We start from the raw sequence: 19,866 nt of genomic DNA, 5'->3' as shown, positions 1-19,866 counted from the left end.
AGCTGTGTCCCCTGGACGTGTCCCCTGTCCCCATCCTTGCCCCCCTGGACGTGTCCCGTGTCCCCAGCCGTGCCCCCCCCCGTGTGCTGCCGCCCCCCTCTCGGTCCCGACGCCCTCGCTTCCCCCCCGCGTGCCCGCGCCACGTCGCGGGGCCACCCCCGGGCGCGGGTGGGGGCGGCTCCGCCTCGTCCCTGCCCCGGTGCGCCGCCGCCGTGCCCGTCAGCGGGGATTAACGCGGGGCCGGGACCGGGGGGCGGCGGGGCCGATGCGGGGCGGCGGCGGCCCGCGGGCAGCATGAAGGACCGGCTGGAGCAGCTGCGGGCGGTGGGCGACCCGCGGGGACGCGCCGGGGGGGACACGCGTGGGGAGCGGGGCGACACGCGTGGGGGGGGACACGGGGGAGAGAGGGGGGCGTCCCCCGGACGGCGCGCGCTGCCCCCACGGTGGAGCACGGGGGGGAGAGGGGGGGATGAATGGGGCTGAGCCCCCCGGTTCCCGAGTGGGTGCGGGGCACGAGTGGGGTCCCACGGCCCACGCTGCGTGGCGGGGGTCTGGGGGCGCCGCCCCTCCCTACGGCGAGCTGCCCCCCCCCGTGGGGCCGGGATTTAGCGGGGATTACGGAGCCAGCGCCCGGGATCAGGGGCTGGGGAGGGCGCGGGGGGATTAGTGTTATTTTTACCCCAGCGGGGACAGCGCCGGGTGGGGGGGGTCGGGGGGGGGGGGTGGAGGCCTCCTCGGGGAGCCCCCGTGCTGTAGGGCCCCGTACCGGGGTGCCCCAGGACCCTGCCCCGTCCCCGTCCCCTCGCTGTGTACCCGTTAATCCCCCCGGCCCGCTGTGCGCCCCACACCGATGGCACCCAGACACCCCTTCCCCTCCCCTCCCCGCTCGGGGTCCCCCGTGTCCCCTCCCCGTGTCCCCAACCCGCCTCGGGGTGTCCCCGGGGTGCCCTGAGCGCCCCCCCGGTGCTCCCCCCCAGAAGCAGGATGCAGAGGACGATGCCGACGAGCTGGAGATCGCCGTGGACAACACGGCCTTCATGGACGAGTTCTTCGCCGAGGTGCTGGGGGGGCTGGGGGGGGGGAGATTTGGGGGTGGGGAGGGGGCTGCCAACCTGACACCCCCCCAAAAAAGATCGAGGAGACCCGGCAGAACATCGACAAGATCTCGGAGAACGTGGAGGAGGCCAAGAAGCTCTACAGCGTCATCCTCTCGGCCCCCATCCCCGAGCAGAGTGAGTGGGGGGGCTCTGTGCGTGCGTGGTCCCCCCCCAAAAAAAAAAACAAACAAACAGGGCCCTGCTGTCCCCGCAGAGACCAAAGACGAGCTGGAGCAGCTCACGGCCGACATCAAGAAGATGGCCAACAGCGTGCGGAACAAGCTGAAGAGTGAGCGGCCGCGGCCCCGGCACAAGGGGGGGTCCCCGGGGGGGCGCACGGTGCCCTGATGGATGTGGGGGGGTCTCGCTGCTGGCAGGCATGGAGAGGAACATCGAGCAGGATGAGGAGCGCTCCTCCGCCGACCTGCGCATACGCAAGTCCCAGGTGAGGCCCCGTGGCACCGTCCCTGTCCCCCGGGGGTGGGGTGTCACCCCCCGGGCGCTGGGCTCACGTCTGGGGACGGGCCCTGCCTGGGTGGCCCCGGATCCACGTCTCTGGTTCCTGTCCCCGCTGCCCGTGGGCGTCCCCAGCCTCGTGGCCCTGTCCGTGGTGCTGGTCCTTGCCGCTGGGACGTGCCGTGGGCAGGGTGTCCCCGTCCCAATGTCCCCGTCCCGGTGTCCCCATCCCCATCCTTGGCATTCAGTCACATTCCCTGGGCTGGGACACGCTGTGCCCCAGGTGTCCCCATCCCAATATTCCCATCCCGATGTCCCCATCCCCATGCTCCCATTCAGTCATGTTCCCTGGGGTGGCACGCACCATACCCAGGCTCTTCCCATCCCAATGTCCCCACTCCAATGTCCCCATCCTGAACTCTTGGTGCTGCCCACACCTGCAGTGTCCCTATTCCAGCGTCCCCATCCCAACGTCCCCATCCCGACATCCCCGTCCCAACGTCCCCGTCCCCGCCCCTACTTCTTGTTCCCTGCGGCTGGGAGGCACCATGCCCAAGGCGTCCCCATCTCCACACCCCCCTCCCAGTGCCCCCACTCCCATCCCTTGGGGCGGGACACGCCACCCCCGCGGTGTCCCCGTCCCGACGTCCCCGTCCCGACGTCCCCGTCCCGACGTCCCCGTCCCGATGTCCCTGTCCCGCCGTCCCGCCCACAGCACTCGGTCCTGTCTCGGAAGTTCGTCGACGTGATGACCAAGTACAACGAGGCGCAGGTCGACTTCCGAGAGCGCAGCAAGGGCCGGATCCAGCGCCAGCTGGAGATCAGTGCGTGCCCCTTCCCCTACCTCCCCCCCACCCAAAAAAAAACTGGGCGGGGCCTCTCCCACACGCCCCGCCCCCTTTTTTGGTGGCCCGGGCGCAGCCTGTGGTGGCCCTGACCCCGCGCAGCCGGCAAGAACACGACGGACGAGGAGCTGGAGGAGATGCTGGAGAGCGGGAACCCCGCCATCTTCACCTCGGGGGTGAGCCCGGGGGGACACGGAGGGACACGGGGGGGGACGCAGGGGGGCTGGGCCTGCCCCCCCCTTGACCCCCTCCCCAAAATTTCCCCGCAGATCGTGGACTCGCAGATCTCGAAGCAGGCGCTGAGCGAGATCGAGGGGCGGCACAAGGACATCGTGCGGCTGGAGAGCAGCATCAAGGAGCTGCACGACATGTTCGTCGACATCGCCATGCTGGTGGAGAACCAGGCACGGCGCGGGGGGGGCCGGGGGGGCACCGGGGACCTGGGTGGGACGTGGGACAGGACGGGGACGGGCAGGGACCCCTGCGGGAGTCCCCGGGGAGAGGGCAGCGTCCCTATTCCCCCCGGGAGCGCGCCCCGTGCCCCCAGCCACGCGAGGAGCCGCGCTGTGCTTCCCCCCCCCCTTCTTTCTGCTGCCCCCCGCCCCGCAGGGAGCCATGATCGACCGCATCGAGAACAACATGGACCAGTCCGTGGGCTTCGTGGAGCGCGCCGTGGCCGACACCAAGAAGGCCGTGAAGTACCAGAGCGAGGCCAGGAGGGTGAGATGGAGCGGCGGCCACGGCGCCCTCCTCCCCGCCTCGCTCCTGGACCCCCCTCCCGCCCCTCGCCCCCCTCAGCGCCGCTCTCTCCCCCCCCACGCAGAAGAAGATCATGATCATGATCTGCTGCATTATCCTCGCCATCATCCTGGCCGCCAGCATCGGGAGCATCTTCGCCTGAGCGGCCCCGCACGCTGCCTGCAGGTGACAGGGGTGGTGGCAGCCCTCCCCGGGTGGGGACAGCCACCTCCCCCGCTCCCCCCCCCCCAGCAGGTGGCTTCCCCCTCCTGCCCGGATGATCCCGCCCGCGGCTCCAGCCCTGGGAGCCGCCTGCCAAGCCCCACGGACGCCGTCCCACCGCAGCCCGGAGGAGTGCAGGTCGCCTGCCCTGCTCCCGCTCCCCCCTGCCGCAGGGCTCAGCCCCGTGCGGCGGCAGGAGGAGGCTCTGCTCCCCTCTCCTCTCGCTTGGAGCTCGCCCGCGGCCACCCCTCCGCGTCGCCACTCTTCAGACGTGCCGCACCCGCACCGGGCCCCTCCTTCTGAATAAAGACATCGCCCACGCCCTGCCCCGGGGTGCTGTCTGGGGTCACACGTCAGCCACCTCCCGCTGTCCCATCCCCACGCGCGAGCCTCCAGGAGCCGTAGCAGCCGCCGTACGTTCTCAAAAAAGGTTTTATTCCCATCCCCGCCCGCTGCCTACACCCTGTGCCTCAGGAAGTGCTTGCCCCAGTAGCGTCCCTTCAGCTCCAGGTCGCGGGGGCTGAGGTACTTGCGCATGCCCAGCATGTTGGCGGCCACCACGCGCTCGAAGGTCCAGGGGTTCTGGTTGTTGAGCCTCCTCTCCTCCTCCTCCCGCCGCATCTCCTGCAGGCTGCGGCGGCTGACGGGGACGGCGGGGAAGGGCAGCTTCCTGGCCACCTGCGTGAGGAAGGGCTCCACCTCCTCGAACTCGCAGCGCCCGCCCACCTCCACCACCAGCCGCCCGCTCTTCACCGCCGTCACGTAGTGGTCGATGGGGCCCTTGCCGCCCCCCATGCGGTGCCCCAGGCTCTTCTTCGTCACCGCCTTGCGGGGGGCGGGCACGCGCCAGATGGCGAACATGGTTTTGGGGTCCATGCAGCGCCCGATGGTCAGCCGGATCATCTCAAAGTGCCCCCAGTGCAGGTAGCCGCCCCCCAGCGCCTGCGGGAGGGCGCACGCTGAGGGGCAGCCGCCGGGGGCTGCGTCACACCGGTGCCCCCCGCATTCCCCCTCCGCCTTCCCCCCTCTCCGGGGGGCAGCAGCCTCACGGTGACGTCCCCCGGCTGCCGGCCCCGTTGCTCACCAGGATCCCGTACTGCCCCTGCGTCAGCTCGGTGGCCTCCCGGGAGGGTCCTCGGATGTCCCGCAGCCGCCGTGGCTCCCGCCGCACCTTGGGCACGGCCGGCACCTTCTCCATGAACTTCAGCTTCGGCCTCTCGGGCAGCGTCACCCCTACGGGGACACGGGGCTCACCGCGACACCCGGCACCGGCCACCGGGCCCTGCCACCCGCCCCCGCCCCCCGCCAGCCCTTACCGCTGTAGTCCGGGGGCATCGCCCAGCTCCTGAGGGCCGCACGGGGAGCGGCGCCGGCGGCACCTGCGGGCACAGCGGGGTCACAGCGGGCACCGGGGGGGGGGCCGCGTGTACCGGCAGCCCCGGGAGGGCCCCGCCCGGCCCCCCACAGCCTCCCCCCGACCCCCACAATCCCCCCCGGCCCCCTAAGGTTCCCCCCCAGCCTCCCCCGGCCACTCCCGGCCCCCCCCCCCCCCGGTCATTCTCTGTCCCCCCGGTCCCTCCCGGTCCTCCCCGGCCCCCCTCCCGGCCCCTCCCAGTCCCTCCCGGTGCCCTCCCGCCCCCCCAGTCCCCTCCTGGCCCCCCCCGGCCCCTCTCGGTCACCCCCCAGTCCCTCCCGGTGCCCCCCGGTCCCCCCCGACCTCCTCCGGCCGCCGCGGGCCGCGCCAGCCGCCACCACCCCATGGCCGGAAGTGCCCCTCAGGGCGCCGCCATCCGGGTCCGTCCCCCTGAGCCGCCCGGCGGGGCGCACTTCCGCCGGTCCGTCCCCTTTCCCTGCTCGGCCAGCCGCGGCACTTAGGTTCCGGCTGTCGTGGTTCCGCTCGAGTGGGCAGCCGAGCTCCACCACAGCCGCTCTCTCACTCCCCCTCCTCAAAGAGGAATGGGGAGAAAATATGTGAAAAGGGCTCAAGGATTGAGATAAGGACGAGAAAATCACGCAATAATTATTGTAACGGGCAAAACAGACTCGGCATAAGGAGATAGTAAGATTTATTGCCTACAACTAACAAGCGAGAGAAGTGAGAAAACAAAGGAAAAAAAAAACAAAAGCACCTTCCCCCCCCCATCCACCCTTTTCCACCTCCTCCCCCCGAGCGGCGCAGGGGAACGGGGAATGGGGGTTATGGTCAGTCTACAGCACTTCTTCTCTGCCGCTCCTTCTCGGTCACTCTCGTCCCCTGTGCTGTGGGGTCCCACCCACGGGATGCAGTCCTTGATGAACTGATCCGGCGTGGGCTTCCCACAGGCAGCAGCTCTTTCAGACCTGCTCCAGATATGGGTCTGTACCACGGGGTCCATCCCTCAGGAGAAAACTGCTCCGACCTGGCTCCCCTACGGGCAGCAGCTCCTGCCAGGTCACCTGCTCCTGCGTGGGCTCCTCCAGGGGCTGCAGCGTGGAACCCTGCTCCACCGTGGTACTCCATGGGCTGCAGGGGGACATCCTGCTTCACCATGGTCCTCACCACAGGCCGCAGGGGACTTCTGCTCCGGCGCCTGGAGCACCTCTCCCCCTCCTTCTACACTGACCTTGTCGCCTGCAAGGCTGTTCCTCACTCCTCTCACTCTCCCAGCTGCTGTGTGGCGCAGCGTTTTTTTTCCCTGTCTTAAATATGCTCTCACAGAGACACAAACAACATCGCTTATTGGCTCAGATCTGGAAAACAATGGGGCCCTTCCCAAACATGGGGCAGCTTCTAGATCCTTCTCACAGAAACCCCCCCTGTAGCCCCCTGCTACCAAAACCTTTTCACATAAACCCACTACACTGCCTAGCCCACAGGGCCCCCGGCATAGCCTCCTCCTGTACCCCGCTCCCCCGAGGGGCCCCATCCCCATCCCACTGCCCCCGCTGAGGGGAGAGAGACCACGAGGCGCAGCCATAAGGGGATGCAGAGAGAGTTGTGCTGCAAATGGCTCTTTATTGACGCCGCGGTGCCGCTCGGCGGCATCAGTAGGTGCTGAAGACGGCCCGGATGTGCTCCCCATCCTGCGGCTTGTAGGTGCCGACCCCTGTGGGGGGAGCACAGGCGTGAGGCCAAGCCACCGGGCTCCTCCCCGGCACGGCCCCCCGCCGGGCACCCCCCCGGCTGCTGCCCACCTTCCTGCAGCGAGTCGGCGCCGCTGAAGAACTCCCAGAAGGTTCTGTCCTTCTCGCTGCCCGCCAGCCCATGGATGGACACCACCATGGGGCCCCACGACGTCGCCTCCGTCTCGAAGCTGTGGGCGAGGCCGGGCGGTGGGATCGGGGCCAGAGGGGGGAGGGTGTTGGCAGCAGCGCCCACTGCCCCCAGCGCTCACCTGAAATCCTTGGGATCGGCTTTTTCAGCTGCCTGCAGCACGGCCAGCAGCGTGGAGCCGGCCGGGACGCTCACAGTGGTGGAGAATTGGAAGGGCTTTCCCTTCAGGTTGTTGGTGATGGTGTAGTGCACCGTGATCGGGGGCCCTGAGGGGTGCAGAGGGGGGCAGAGGGGTGGGCTGGGGGCTGCAGCAGAGCCACAGCGTCGTCCCGTGGGGCTGGGGGGGGTCAGTACCTTCCTGAGCTGTCGTGGCCTGGCTTGGGGACAGGGCCAGCTGCGGGATGGTGACGGTGACGACGCTGCAGTCCAGGCTGGCAGCGTCGAGGTAGGGTTTGTGCACCAGGGCCGGCACCGCTTGGGCTACAGCCATGGGCTGCTGCAGCTGGTGGCTGTAGACGGCAGAGAAAGCCTGGGCACAGTCCCACTCCCGTGGGGCGTAGAACTTGCTGGCGGTTTCCAGCACCTGCATGGCCAGCGACGTGCTGTAGATGTTCCCGATCACGCCCTTCCCTTCCGCCTGCTTGTCGAGGAAGCCCTTGGACACCTCCTCCAAGGCCTCTTGTAGCAGGTCCCGTGTGTCAGGGAGCTTCGTCCGGTCGTACACGCACTCCAGCGCCAGCGCCATCACGGCCTGGGTGTCTGCACGGTGCCGGTGTCACCGCCCGCTCGGCGGGGGCAGAGCCACCGGGAGCACGGGGCTGGGGGGACCCTTACCCACGTCGATCTGGCTGCCGGGGCTCAGCAGCTGCTTGGCCAGGAGGATGGCGTCCTGTTCGTAGTCACCCGTCCTCGCCAAGCACAGCGCCAGCACGTCCAGGCCCACGCTGTACAGGGTGGTGAGCGGGACGCCGTCCTTCTCTGCAAGCAGCGGGGTGCCGTGAGCCCACGGAGGGGCGGCACGGGGCGGGGAGTGGGGTCCCTGCGCCGCCCCCTGCCCTCCTCAGCCCCCGTACCCAGTCTGGCCACCTCCTTGCGGGTCTTCTGGTCCAGGACTCGGCTCAGGTTGACGCTGAGCCTGTGTGACTCGACGTGCTGGGGATCGCGGCAGGAGGAGAGGAGGGCGAGGGTGTACAAGGCCACTTGGCCCGAGGACATGTCTGTGGGGACAGAAAGCAGCCGGGGCGTGCGGGGTGCCCAAAGCAGGGACCCCGACCCCAGAGGGGCCGAGCTGCCGCCGGTAGGGGGAAAACAGCCGGCCCCACAGCTCCGGTGCCAGCGGGGGTGGCGGGGTGCAGGGCTGCCCCCCGAGCCCCCCCCTACCTTTCTGTGCTCTGTTCACCGCGTCCTCCTGGATCTTCTTGAGCAGCTCCTGCCGGGCGTTGCTGCCGGTGGCCCCGGCCAGGTTGAAGGCCAGCAGCACGCTGGGGTTCGGCACCTCGGACTCTGCCACCGATCTCTCCAGGATCTGCAGCATCCGGGTGAGCTCCTGGGGCGGGATGTCTGGGGCGAGAGGGAGCGGGGGCTCGCTGGGACGTTGCCCGAGACCCCGCGCCCTCCCTGCCGGGCTTGGCCCCCGCTCCCTCCACCGGCGAGCGTCCCCGGGGGGGGTCTGGCACTCACCACAGCCCTGGGGAGCCGTGCCTGCCGCCCCCCTGCCCAGCAGGGCCAGCAGCACCCCAATGCTGAGAGCTGCGCTGAGCATCCTCCCGTCCTCAGGGCCAGCAGTCCGCGCCGTGCCTGTCCCTCGCCGCGCCCTCTCTCTTTTTAAGCTGTCTCCAATGGAGAGGGGGGACCTTTTGCGCCCTCCCGCTGTCCTGGCACCACCAAGCACCTAGTGGCTTATCTGCAGGCTTGGCACGGGCACCCAAGGGTGCTTCAAGGATACCAGCTGGCCTGTGGTGCGGCAGGATGGGGCTGGGCTGGGCTGGACGGGGCTGGGACCAGCTCAACAGGTTTGGGCCGAGCCCAGCTGGCACTGGGACCGTGCCTGGCACCGACACCGTGCCTGGCACTGACACCAACACCGTGCCTGGCACCAGCCCTACCTGATATGCCTGTGCCATGACCCCTTGCCCCTCAAACTGGCCCCAAAATGACCCTTCCGGTGCGTGCAGATCACCCTCTGCCGCCAGGGAGAAAGCTGGGTGCTGCCGGGGAGCCACTGAGGAGGTGGTGGGGTCACCAACCCCTCCCGGGTGTCCCATGGCATGGCTCTGAGCCGTGGAGACATTGGTACAGGTGTAGCAGGGGACTGTCCCCCTTGTGCATCGCCACCCGGGGACAGGGAGGGACCAGGGGGAGCAGGGGTAGGGGCAGGAGTGGGGCCAGAGGCAGGCAGTGATGGGGCGCAGCTGGGTGCAGGGGGCGGCGGGGACCACCCGCCCTCCCATTGGGGCAGCCGGCATCGGGCCAGGTGTAAAAGCCCCCAGGGGCCCCCCCCACCCATCCTCCCTCCTCCCTGCTGTGATGGAGACCCAAGGGTGGCTCCTGCTCCTCCTCCTGACCACAGCCCGGGCATGGGATGCCCTGGGTAAGAGGCGAGGGGGTGCCCCTGTTTGTGGTGGCTGTGCCCCACGTTGTTTTTCTCCCCCTCCAGGGTGGGTTTGTGTTAAGGGCTGTAGCTGGGGGGCTGTGTTGGGAGCGAGGGAAGCCTCAGTAGGAGCCCTGCATCCCCTCCTCCTCCTAGGGAGAGGCTCTGGGGCACCACAGCTCCGTGGGGATCCCTTCTCTGGCTGTAAATGGGGGGTCTCCTGGTCCCTCTGTGCTGTGTCCCCCCAGTTCATTCCCTGTCCCACCCCAGTCCAGGTGCGCTGTGGCAGCAGGCGGCTCTCGGTGGGGGTGCCGGCCGGGCTGCTGGGGGCTGGAGCCTTCAGGGAGCTGTGGCTGGGCTCTGGCTGCGGTGTGACCGGTGCTGATGGGGACAGGTACTGGCTGGAGCACCCCCTCACAGCCTGTGGGACCATCCTGCAGGTGAGGGCATGGGAATGGTACCTCCATGTGTCCACAGTGGAGGCGTTTGGGGTGTCTGGAGGGATTTGTGCCCCCATGGGAGGGCTGGGAGCTGTGGGAAGGGAGCTGTGGGAAGGGAGTCACGCCAGGTGAGCGCGTTGGCTCCTCAACCTGCAGGGGAGCTCCCTGAGGAGCGGATCCCAGCAGAGCCTGGAGGGCTGGGGTGCTTGTGCCTGGGTGGAAGCATGGCTCGGGGTTTGGGGTGGGTGCAGCAGGGCGGGTAAAGCTTTGCTCCCCCAAAAATGGGTGCTGGGAGCAGGGAGGGGACACTGCACTGAGCCGGCTGACACCTCTGGCCCTGCATCTCGTGGTTCCCGCAGCTCCTCCCGGACACCATCCGCTACACCAACCTCCTCCGCTACCGCCCGCTGGCTGCGGGCCCTGCGGCTCGCCCCGCTCCCTTCTCCGTCCCCGTGGAGTGCCGCTACCCCAGGTGAGCACAGCGCCCTGCCTGCCCCAGGAGCCCTGCTCCTGGTGTGCCGCCCGCCCCGCTGCAGGGTGCTGCCTTGCAGGAGGGGCAGCGCTTCCTCGGGGGCCGTGCAGCCCACCTGGGTCCCCTTCGGCTCCACCATCGCCCACCGGAGACGCCTGCGCTTCGCCCTGGACGCGTACGACCGTGAGTGCTGCAGCCCCAGGGCCCTGTGGCACCCGGGGGGTGGCAGCAGGCACCCACACCTGCCTGTCCCCAGGGTCCTGGACCTCCCGCTTGCCCCTGCCCACCTTCGTGCTGGGCGAGCTGATCAACATCCAGGCGTCAGTGGCCGCCGATACGCGCCTGCCCCTCCGAGTCTTCGTGGATGAGTGCGTGGCCAGCCCTGGCGCGGCGTCGCCGGTGTCGTACCAGCTCATTGGGGATGGTGGGTGAGTTTGGGGATGGATGGGGGTGTGCGTAACGCCGTGCCCCACGCTGAGGGGGCAGCCGTGCCCACCTTGTCCCCTCCGTGTCCCCCCCCAGGTGCCTGCTGGATGGGCGGCTGGGCCGCTCGCGGTTCCTCCCGCAGCGCAGGGACGGCGCACTGCGCTTCCAGCTGGACTCCTTCCTCTTCCCCAACGCCTCCAGCCCCCAGGTGCGTGCTGGGGGTGCGGGGATGGATGGCGGGGTCCCCTGTGGGGCAGTTCTGGCAGGAGGATGCCTGTCCCCGCAGATCTTCCTCCGCTGTCACCTGCGGGCAGCGGTGGCGGGGGCCGGTGGCAGCAAGACCTGCTCCTACGACCCCTCAGCAGCCGCCTGGCGCTCCCCGGACGGTGCCGACTGCTCCTGCTGCGGCTCCCCGGGTGGCTGCAGGGGCCGGCGGCGGCGGCAGGATGATGGCACAGGTAAGAGCTGGGGGTACGGGATGGTGCTGGTGCCGTGAGCGCAGCGCTGCCCACGGCATCTCCCTGCAGGACTGCTGGGTGCAGCCAGCCTCCGCCTGCGGCTGCTCTCGGCATTGCCCGGCTCGCCCACGGCACCGCAGCCTGGCACAGCCCTGCCGAGCCGCCCCTCGGCCCCGGTGCTGCGCGGGGACCAGAGGGACTCAGGTGAGTGCGGGGGGCCCGCCGTGGGGTGCGGGGTTCCCCCTCTGTGCCCCCTCACCTCCTGGCTTGTCCCCGCAGGGCCAGCGCTCCCCGTTCCTGCCACCACGCTGGTGATGGTGGCCATGGGCTCCGTCCTCGCCGCCGTGGGCGCGCTGGGCTGCTACTGCTCCGCGCGGCGCTACCGCAGCCGGCGCCAGGCGGTGGCACCAGGGGAGCCCCGTGCCGTGGCCATGGCCCCTACGGGTGCTGAGGGTGCCCAGGCTCCTCCGGGGGACCCTGCTGCTGCGTGAGCCTGCCTGCTTTGGAAATAAAGGTGGAATGGAGATGGATTGCTGTGGGGTGTCTTGGGGGTGTCCCTGGGTGCTGGGGCTTGTCCTGGTGCCCCCAAGTGTCCCGGTGGGCACCCCATGCTGCCCGCTGTGCTGGGGGCTCGCAGCTTTCTTTGCTTCCCTCTGCGTTGTCCAAAAATGCACCCAAAGAGGAGGCATCCCTTGGCTGGGGGTGCTCCAGCCGGTGCCAGGGGCAGACAGGGGGCTTCTGGTGGGGAAGGGGTGAGTTTTGGGTCGTGTCCCCATTAGGGGACGCGGTTTGGGGGGCTGCTGTTGCTCAACAGCAAGGTGAGGGCTGCCGGGTCAAGGAATGCGGGATGTTTAATTAGTGAGCGGCTGTTTGCTCCCCTGCAGCCCAGCCCTCGGCTCCCGCTCCTGGCAGGGTGCCCCGGAGAAGGATCAAAACAGCGGGAGCCCAAGGGCGAGGCCATACGGTGGCCCTGGGCCAGGGGGAGAGGAGCTGGCACTGGGATGTACTGGGACGTACTGGTGCTCGTGACCGGCTGGGTCAACACAGCTGCTGCGGGGGGCACTGGGGGGGGATTTGGGGTGATGCCAGCTCTGCCCTCGCTCCGGGGGCTACTCCAGCAACCGGGGGCAGAGCTGGCACCCACTGGGGGCTGTGGTGCGGGGGTTCGGGGGGCTCCAGCTGGGCTGGGGGTGCGGGGGGGCTGCTCCTGCTCTAGCCCCCCCCGGCAGCACTGGCTGGGGGGGGCTCGGCTCTGCGCGGTGCCCAGGGGAGGAGACGTTCCTGCGCCTAATGGCCCTTGATGGAGCCTTCTTCCAGGAACTCGCTGCAGGGCTTTTTATTTTCTATTTTTTTTTTCCCCTCTCTCCCTTTTGAGTTGTAAACAGCGCGATGGGGGCTGCGATGCGGGGAGGGGGGGGGGGGTCCCGGCTTTATCGTGCCCATCACAGCCCACGCGTGGGTAGGGTGGGAGGGGGGACCGGGGGGGCACTCGGGCGCTGGGTACCCCTCCGGTAGGAGGGTCCGGGCACCGGGACGCCCCCCCCCCCCCTCTTGCCAGACCCCCCCCACACCCCCGGGGCCGCCCCTGACATCACGGGGCCGCTCCAATCGGCGCCCGTCGGTGCGGGAGGGGGGGGGAGGACGGCCGGGGAGGGGGGGGCACGGGGATTCGGGGGGTGTAGATGGAGGCGGGGGGGCTCCGGTGGCCGCTCTGCCCCTGCCGCCTCCATGCAGGGGATGGGGACGCTGCGGCTGGGGAGCCGCGCCGTCATGTACACGGCCGAGACCCTCCCCAAGGGCAAGAACCGGGTGATGGGGGTGAGTTGGAACCGGGGGGGGGGGGCTGCGCTGCTCGCCCCCTTCCTTCTCCCCTCCCTATCCTCGCTGCGCCTCCCCAGTTCCCCTCCCTCAGCATCCCCGGGGGGCTGGGTCCCTGTGGGTGCTGCCAGACCCCGAGTGTGTGTGGGGGGGCACGGGGACATCCCCCCCCCCCCCAGCACCGAGGAGTCAATTTGGGGTGGGGGTGAGGTGTGTGTGCTCTTTGCCTACCCCCCCTATGCCTTGCACTGCCCTGTGCGGGGTCTGCGGGTTCCAGACCCCCTCCCCTCCTGTGGGGTTTGAGCTCTGCCATGGGGCTGAAGCCAATTTCTGCCCCCACCCCGAGCTGTGGGGCTGCCCCAGGGGAATGGGGATATGGCCCTTACCCCCCCCGCCCCGCTCAGACCATCCAGATCATGACCGGCTTCATGCACATCGGCTTCGGGATCGTCCTGACCACGCTCACCAACGTCTACACCTCGGTCTTCGTCATCGGCGAGATCCCCTTCCTGGGCGGCGTGTCCGTGCGTAGCGCGGGGAGGGGGCTGCCTGCCCTGCCCCCCCTCCGTCTGGGGACCGGGATGGGGTCGGGGGGCATGCCTGTGCTGTGGGGGCGTTGTGTGGGGCCGGGGGGGCAGCAGCTGACCGCCCCCTCTCTCCCGGTGCAGTTCATCATCTCGGGCTGCCTCTCCATCGGGGCAGAGAAGAGCCCCACGGAATGCGCGGTGAGTGTGCCCCCAGCCCCGATTTTGGGGAAGGGGGAGGGGGGGGGAAGCGGCACGAGCAAGGGCGAACCCCGCTGGGGCGAAGCCGTGTCCCCGTTTGGAAGCGGTGCTGAGGCTATTTCTGTAAATGAGCTATTTGAGGGAAGGATGATGGGCAAGGGGAAAGAAAAAAAGCACCCGGCTGGGCTGGAAACCAGCCCTTTTTGCTGTGTCAGCAGAGCCGCTGGGGGGCTCGGGGGGTGCCGGGGTCCCGGTGCCAGCGCTGGGAGATCTGGGGGTGGCTCGGGGTGATGCTGGGGCCGGCTCAGAGCCGTTACTGGGGGCTGTGGGCTTGGGGTGGAGGGGCTCGCTGCCAGCCCCAAAGCCTCCCCGCACCCTCAGGTGAAAGGCAGCCAGGCCATGAACGTCATCAGCGCCATCTTCGCGCTGCTGGGCATCGTCGCCTTCATCGTTGACCTCAACCTGAACGGGCTGTACCGCTCTGGCTTCGACTACTACAGCTACCTCGTCCTGGTAAGCCGGGGTGAAGGTGTGCCTCAACATCCCCCACCTGGGTGGCACCCAGCCTCCTGGGGACCCTCTCCCTGCCTTTGTTCCTGAGCCATGGGGGCTCTTTCCCAGCCCCCTTGGGGAGCCCAGGGCTGGTGCTGCCCACCCGGTGGGGTCAGGCACCCTGGAAGTGCCCGGTTCCATCTGTGCACCGTGAAAGTAGCAAGGCAAAGGGCACAGAGCAAAACCTTGGTGCCCACGAAGGCTCAGCTGCTGCGTTTGGGACCAGGGGGAGATGGGGAGGGGGAAAACCCTTGGCCCTGAAATGCGGGGTGGGGTCTGCCCTGCTGAGCCTGGGGTCTGCTGATGGTGCTTTCCCCACCCTGGAGCTCGCAGGGAACGGCATCTCCATCGTGCTGCTCATCTTCACCATCCTGGAGTTCTGCATTGCTGTGGCCACCGCCAATTTCTGGTGCCGGGCGACCCGCCTGAGCTCCAACGAGGTAAGGGGGGCGAAGCGTGGGGGTTCAACCCCTGCGGGGCTGAGCGCTGACCCTTTTCTATCCCTCCCCAGGCCATGCTGATCGTGCCCAGTGCCACACGGCCAGACTTGGCTGTGCCACCGGCAGAGCTGCCGCAGCCACCCAGCTACACCGAGGTGACCGAGGGGCCCGCAGAGGGGGTCCCCAGCCCCCTCAGGTGCTGGGGGTCCCCCCCTTACCCTTGAGTGGCACCCATCTCCCTGTGCTTCTCTATTTTGCAGCTGGTCGCCCCTGAAGTGTAATCAGGCCCTGAGGATGTCCCTGAGAGTGGCACTGGGTCCCCTGGTGCCCCCGAAGCCACCTGAAGCTGGAGCATCCCCCTCCTGGTGGGCTGGGGTGTGCTGGTAGCCCCCGGCCCCACCGCTGAGCTTGCCCCCCTCCCTCCTGCCTGCTGGTGACTCTCGGTTCACCCCTGCCCCTGGCTCGCCCTTATGGGGGGCTGCTCGTGCCCGCTGGCTGCTCTGGGGGCTCTGCGCATTGGGGCTGGGGGCCTGGACCCCCTGAGGGCAGCAGTGCCGCTGCTATCTTGGAGGCTGTGCAGCAGCCGGGCTCGTATTGCTCCGGCTTTGTTGTGTCTTGGAAATAAATGCTGAGGCCGGGCCTGGCTCTGCTTCTTTTGGGGGGGTTTCTCAGCCCGGGGGCTGCCCCGTGGCAGCTGCTGGCCGTCAGGTGAGGAGCCGGAGCCGTGCCACAGCTCAGGAGCGGTTTTGGGTTGAGTTCTGTGTTTTCCTTCTTGTTTCAGCAACCCCTCCCCGTGCTCACACCGCTCAGCCAGAACCTCATGGATTATTCACTTGCTGTCAGTTATTTCTGTTCCCAGCTCTGAAAAAATAATGAGCCGGTTCGGGAGGAAAAGCCCCAGAGAAGGGAGGCAGCGCGGAAGGGGAGGCTCTCACCGCTCGCGCTGCGGTCACAGTGCATTAAACTCTGGCTCCTCCTGAGGCACGAGCCCCTCCGTCCACACAGCTCCGTGCCGGCATTTTTGGGAACCTGTGGCCACCACCCTCACCCTGTCCCATGGGGTCCCCACACATCCCCCCCTGCACTGGGCTGAGCTGTAGGGTGCCCCTTCCCCGCTCTCTGGGCATTGACACAACAACAACACGGGGCAGCTTTTTGGGCAGGAATATATGTTTTAAGGCTCTTCTGGGGATTTTGCAGACTTGAAAACCCCTGGGGAGGGAGGTGGGGGAAGGTTGTGGGGTTGGGACAGCGAGCAGCAGGTTCCAGGGGGCTGAGTACACAGGGGATCCGTGTCCACGTGCACGAGGCAGGAGCTGCTCTTTGGGGTCCCTGCTGGAGGGAAAGGGCCCTCGGGGATCAGCCAAGCCTGGAGGAGGGGGCTGCCCTTGCTTTTTAGGGCCGGGGGGGGGTCCTAGGTTAGCAGTGGGGGAAGTCTGAGGGGTCTGCAGGGCACGGCCCCTCCACGGCTCAGTGTCCGGGGCCAATGTCAGCACGGGGAGCGCGGAGCAGCACGTGTCTGCTGTGAAAACACCGGGGCTGCTCCGTCTTCCCAGGGACAGGCGGAGATAAAAGCCAGCTCTTTTGTTAGCTGGAGCCTGCCCCAGAAAACGTGGCTTTCTCATTAAGGAGCCGGTGCCGTAACGGCCCTGCCAGAAAACACGGGCTTGGAAGAGAAGGCAAATATTGACTATCGGTATTTTTATGGGGATATAAAGTCTTTCACAGGAAGCAGAAACTTTCTGTGAAAAGCAATTACCCTCACGCTCTGTTTTCCTTGGAAGAGGCAGGGGTTTGGCTGGGAAGGAGGCTGGCCGAGGCGCCGGCTCGGCGTGGGGGGGCTCCCCAGCACCCGCGCCCCCCAGGCTGCGTCCCTGCGCTCCCCCCAGGAGCCTGGGGGGAGGCGGGGCGGCGGGGGAAGGATTTCCAGCTGTCGGGAGAGCAAATCCCGGCTTTAACAACGTCGCCGTGTCACAGCGGCGAGGCAGATGGGGGCTGGCCGGCTGCGGCGCCCAGGGCTTGCCACCTCCCTGCATCTGCTCAGCCAGGCGCTCCAAGGCTTCACCTCCTCTGGCACCGGTTTCCAAAATAAATTGTAACATCCTAGCTTGGGCCCCTGCCATCCCCAGCTGGACCTGGCTTTATTTAGAAAGGGAAGCGCGCTTTCTCCACGGCTCCCCCCACCCCCCTTCAGAAACGGGGTTTTAAGGCACTTAAGCGAGTCCTGCTGCTGGGCCGAGCGTGGTCACGGCTGTTTCCGGCCGAAAGGCTGAAACTCCAGGAATGCTTTAGGAGCCTGAAAACGTGGATTTGGGAGGAAATCCACCGTAGCGGGCGGTTTCGGCTGGGAACACGAGCCGCTGCTCCCGGTGGAGGACACCACGCCTGCTCCAAGGCTAACAGCGGGATCTGGGCATTTCCACGGGGGCTGTGGCGTGCCCTCCCGGGTGCCGCCACGGCGGGCGTGCAGCCAGCACAAGCGCATCAGCGTCGGTGTCACCTCCTCACCGGCACAAACCGAGCGCTCAGAGCTGTCAGGAGCACAGCCAGCAGGCTGAAACTCCTCCGTCCCCGTGTTTCTCCTGGAAAGCTGCAGCTCGAGGTGAGACGCAGCCTGGCTCGCTGTGGGGAGCTTCCAGACCCGGGCATCTTCCCTGGCAGGCATGGAAACCTTTGGAAATGTCCCCGGAAGAAAATAAAGCCCTGTGGGGCTGTGTGGCAGAGCAGCCTTGCCCTGGGGTCTCTGCAAACCCAGCGGCGAGTTGGGGAGCTGCCGGTCCCTCCGTGCCCGTGGGGGCACCACGAGGGGGCTGCCCAGACGCCGGTGTCCCCGTCCCCCTTGATCCCTGTGGGCTCCCAGCCCAGCGCTGCCTTCGGCCGCCCGAGGAAGCTGAGCAAGACCAGAGCAAGCGTCCCAGCTCCCTCTAGGGCCAAAGCAAAGAAAAAGGCACTTCAGAAAGCTGCCCCAAACACCGCCTGCTGGAGCCGTGCTGCGGAGAGCCCCGGAGGGAGCGCCGAGGCTGGAGATTGTGCAGATTCCCACATCAGGGCGTGTGCCCGGTGGCCGTGCTCAGCTCAGGTGTATTTCACCATGGCCCGGCAGCTTGAAACACCACAAAACGGCCTTGGGAAGTGCTCCCACGCATCCCACTGCCCCCCAAACCTTCCCTGTGCCTGTCACAGGGGGCAGGACCCAGCTGGGGGGCTGTGTCTGTGCTTTGCCTGCAGGAGAGGGTGAGGGAACGGGGTGGGTGCCCGCTTTCTGCTCGTCCCACGGGCACTGATTTGCCAGCAGCAGGGTCCCCCCCACCCCGGCTGCTCCTCCAGCCGGGGAGGAAGCGGCTGTTTTCTGGCAGAGCCAGAAGCCGGTGGCCCGAGGAGGGAGGAAGGGGCCCCCCAGCTGCCCCCCGGGAGTTCTCGCCATGTGCAGTGGCTGCGTTCCCAGGCTGAGCTCTCATTTCCTAGCGGAAACAACCGCATCCCCTCTCCCTTCGGAAGGGGAGCGAGCCCCCCAGCTCGCGCCTGCGGGTGGGCTGCTGTCAGCGGGGACAGGCCCGCGGGATCAGGGCATCCGGGAGGGAAGGAGAACCCTGAAAAACACGAAAGGGCAGCAGGGGAGCTCTTTGAGCGCCTCCGTGGACTGACGGGGTTTGCGATGTCTGCACCGTGCCCTGTTTCACTCCTTTTTTCCCCCGTGAGGAAAGCACCGGGGCTGGACACCTCACAGCAGCTGTAAGGAGCTGCCCGAGGAGCCAAATACTTGGGACGGGTGACTGGCAGCCTTAGGTGCTGCCCCGGGGCAGGCAGACGGGGCTCTGGTGGGTGGCTGATTACAGCGCTGATGAGCCGAGGGCCCGTGGGCAGGAGGCAGCCTGGGCAGGGCTTGGAGCACGCCGAGCCCCATGCGGGGGTGCCCACCTCGGGCTCACACGTGTGTGGGTTTCGCAGCCTCTGTCCCTCCTGTTGGCAAAGCCCCCTCATTGAGCAAGAGGGGCCTGACGGGATTTCCATGAACAAACTTCCTGTGGGGAGCAAAGGGCAGCGGGGCCACGCTCCCCGGCCAGCTTCTGCTCCTGCAAACCCCTGGGGGGACCGGGACCGCTGGCAGGAGCAGCAAGGCGAGCCTGGAGCGAGGTGTGGGGCAGGGCTGTACCACGGGGTGTCCCCAGGACCCCATCCTACAGCCTCCCCGGCCCCGCTCTGCCCGCAGGCGATGGCAGCCACGGTGACGGACTCCGGCGGCGTGAGGATCATCACGGAGGTCATCCCGGCCACGGACCCACGTGCAGCCCAGCTGGCCTCCAGCTCCGTGCCGCCCGCGCCCACCGTGTCCTCGTTCCAAGTCAAGGGCTTCAGAAAATCGCAGCCCAAACTGCTGGGGGTGAGACCGCGACGTCCCGGGGGCAAAGCCCCTCGGTGCCGTGCCGGTGGCAGCGGGATAGGGGTGGGACAGGGCTGACGGCGATGCCTGTCCTCGCCAACACAGTGCCTGGGCATCCCTCTCCCCTGTCCTTTCCCAGACCATCCACATCGTCACCGGCATCATTCACTTCTGCTTCGGGATCATCCTGACGGCGGCGGAGCACAGGGACTTTTCCCTCCCTGTGGCCAGTGGGATCCTCTTCTGGCTCGGGGTCCTGGTAAGCAGGGCACGCCGGGGTTCAGCCCCTCACCACCTGAGAGATCCCAGGGGATCTGCTGCTAGGGGCGGATCCCCGGGTCACCAGGATCTCCTCGTACGCCCTTATCTCACGCCCACAGCCCCCTGGGGATGGAGGGCTCGTGAGGGCAGACCCAAACACCACTGGGGCTCTAGGACGTGTGACAGGGAAGGCACGGCCAGCTGCTGACTCTCTCCATCTCTTTCCCAAGCAGCTCCTGGTCTCAGGTTCTCTCCTAGTGGAAAGTGACAAAAGAGAGAACATCCTGCTGGTAAGTGTTTTGTGTTGCTTCTGCCACCCCTGCCTACCCCAGCAGCCCGTAGGATCCCCACGGGCGTGCACCGAGGGCTCATCCCACCCCTGGAGGTGCCCAGCTCTGCGCACCGAGCGGCGTGTGGCCGAGCCTTCAGCCTTCAGGGCATCTACAAGGCCTGGCCACGCTGCGCTCAGATGATGGAGGAGAAGCGTCACAAAGGGTGGCGCTGCTCGAAGCGGCTTCTCCTGCGGCTTTGTCGCCTCGCTGGCTCTCCGGGCAGGGCAGGCATCCGAGTGCCAGCCGCACGGTGCCACTGAGCGCTGCGACCCGTTGCAGGTGAAGGCCTGCTGCGTCCTCAACGCCGGGGTCATCCTCAGCACGCTGGCGGCCACCCTCATCCACGCCACGGCCATCACC

General features: G+C 68.0%; 4 protein-coding genes and 1 long non-coding RNA gene across 6 annotated transcripts; 3 read left to right on the top strand and 2 right to left on the bottom strand.

The window, feature by feature from the left end:
• The first annotated feature begins 277 nt into the window (after positions 1-277).
• On the top strand, positions 278-3,670 carry STX3 (syntaxin 3). Its single transcript, XM_032188394.1, has 11 exons — positions 278-324; positions 978-1,058; positions 1,133-1,232; positions 1,312-1,386; positions 1,475-1,542; positions 2,269-2,377; positions 2,501-2,574; positions 2,668-2,802; positions 3,008-3,118; positions 3,222-3,322; positions 3,392-3,670. Exons 1-10 carry the CDS (start codon positions 295-297, stop codon positions 3,297-3,299), a joined length of 861 nt encoding a protein of 286 aa, XP_032044285.1. The 5' UTR covers positions 278-294; the 3' UTR covers positions 3,300-3,322; positions 3,392-3,670.
• A 102-nt stretch (positions 3,671-3,772) lies between these two features.
• On the bottom strand, positions 3,773-5,143 carry MRPL16 (mitochondrial ribosomal protein L16). The gene is made up of 4 exons (XM_032188743.1): positions 5,076-5,143; positions 4,675-4,737; positions 4,443-4,591; positions 3,773-4,300 (listed from the first exon to the last, which is right to left on the bottom strand). The coding sequence occupies exons 1-4, from the start codon at positions 5,116-5,118 to the stop codon at positions 3,815-3,817; spliced, it is 741 nt and encodes a 246-aa protein (XP_032044634.1). The 5' UTR covers positions 5,119-5,143; the 3' UTR covers positions 3,773-3,814.
• A 1,210-nt stretch (positions 5,144-6,353) lies between these two features.
• CBLIF (cobalamin binding intrinsic factor) lies at positions 6,354-8,373 on the bottom strand. Its single transcript, XM_032187946.1, has 8 exons — positions 8,292-8,373; positions 7,992-8,171; positions 7,685-7,828; positions 7,446-7,589; positions 6,966-7,370; positions 6,733-6,877; positions 6,533-6,651; positions 6,354-6,444 (listed from the first exon to the last, which is right to left on the bottom strand). The coding sequence occupies exons 1-8, from the start codon at positions 8,371-8,373 to the stop codon at positions 6,383-6,385; spliced, it is 1,281 nt and encodes a 426-aa protein (XP_032043837.1). The 3' UTR covers positions 6,354-6,382.
• Positions 8,374-11,086: 2,713 nt separating this feature from the next.
• Positions 11,087-11,523, top strand: LOC116490235. Its single transcript, XR_004253350.1, has 2 exons — positions 11,087-11,201; positions 11,277-11,523. It is a non-coding gene; the product is annotated as an uncharacterized LOC116490235 (long non-coding RNA).
• Positions 11,524-12,668: 1,145 nt separating this feature from the next.
• On the top strand, positions 12,669-15,171 carry LOC116490327 (membrane-spanning 4-domains subfamily A member 12-like). 2 transcript variants are annotated; one of them, XM_032189411.1, is made up of 7 exons: positions 12,669-12,815; positions 13,220-13,339; positions 13,484-13,540; positions 13,922-14,053; positions 14,419-14,532; positions 14,604-14,687; positions 14,793-15,171. In XM_032189411.1, exons 1-7 carry the CDS (start codon positions 12,726-12,728, stop codon positions 14,811-14,813), a joined length of 618 nt encoding a protein of 205 aa, XP_032045302.1. In that variant the 5' UTR covers positions 12,669-12,725; the 3' UTR covers positions 14,814-15,171. The 2 variants fall into 2 exon arrangements, with proteins under 2 accessions (XP_032045302.1, XP_032045303.1); XM_032189412.1 differs by lacking the exon at positions 14,793-15,171 and having other exon boundaries at positions 14,426-14,532; positions 14,604-14,671.
• Positions 15,172-19,866: the final 4,695 nt, after the last annotated feature.

Source organism: Aythya fuligula, chromosome 5 (assembly GCF_009819795.1).
Source record: "Aythya fuligula isolate bAytFul2 chromosome 5, bAytFul2.pri, whole genome shotgun sequence".
In the NCBI taxonomy this organism is placed as follows: Eukaryota; Metazoa; Chordata; class Aves; order Anseriformes; family Anatidae; genus Aythya; species Aythya fuligula.
The sequence above is the reverse complement of the archived record's forward strand: the minus strand, read 5'-3'. Positions and strand labels throughout refer to the sequence as shown.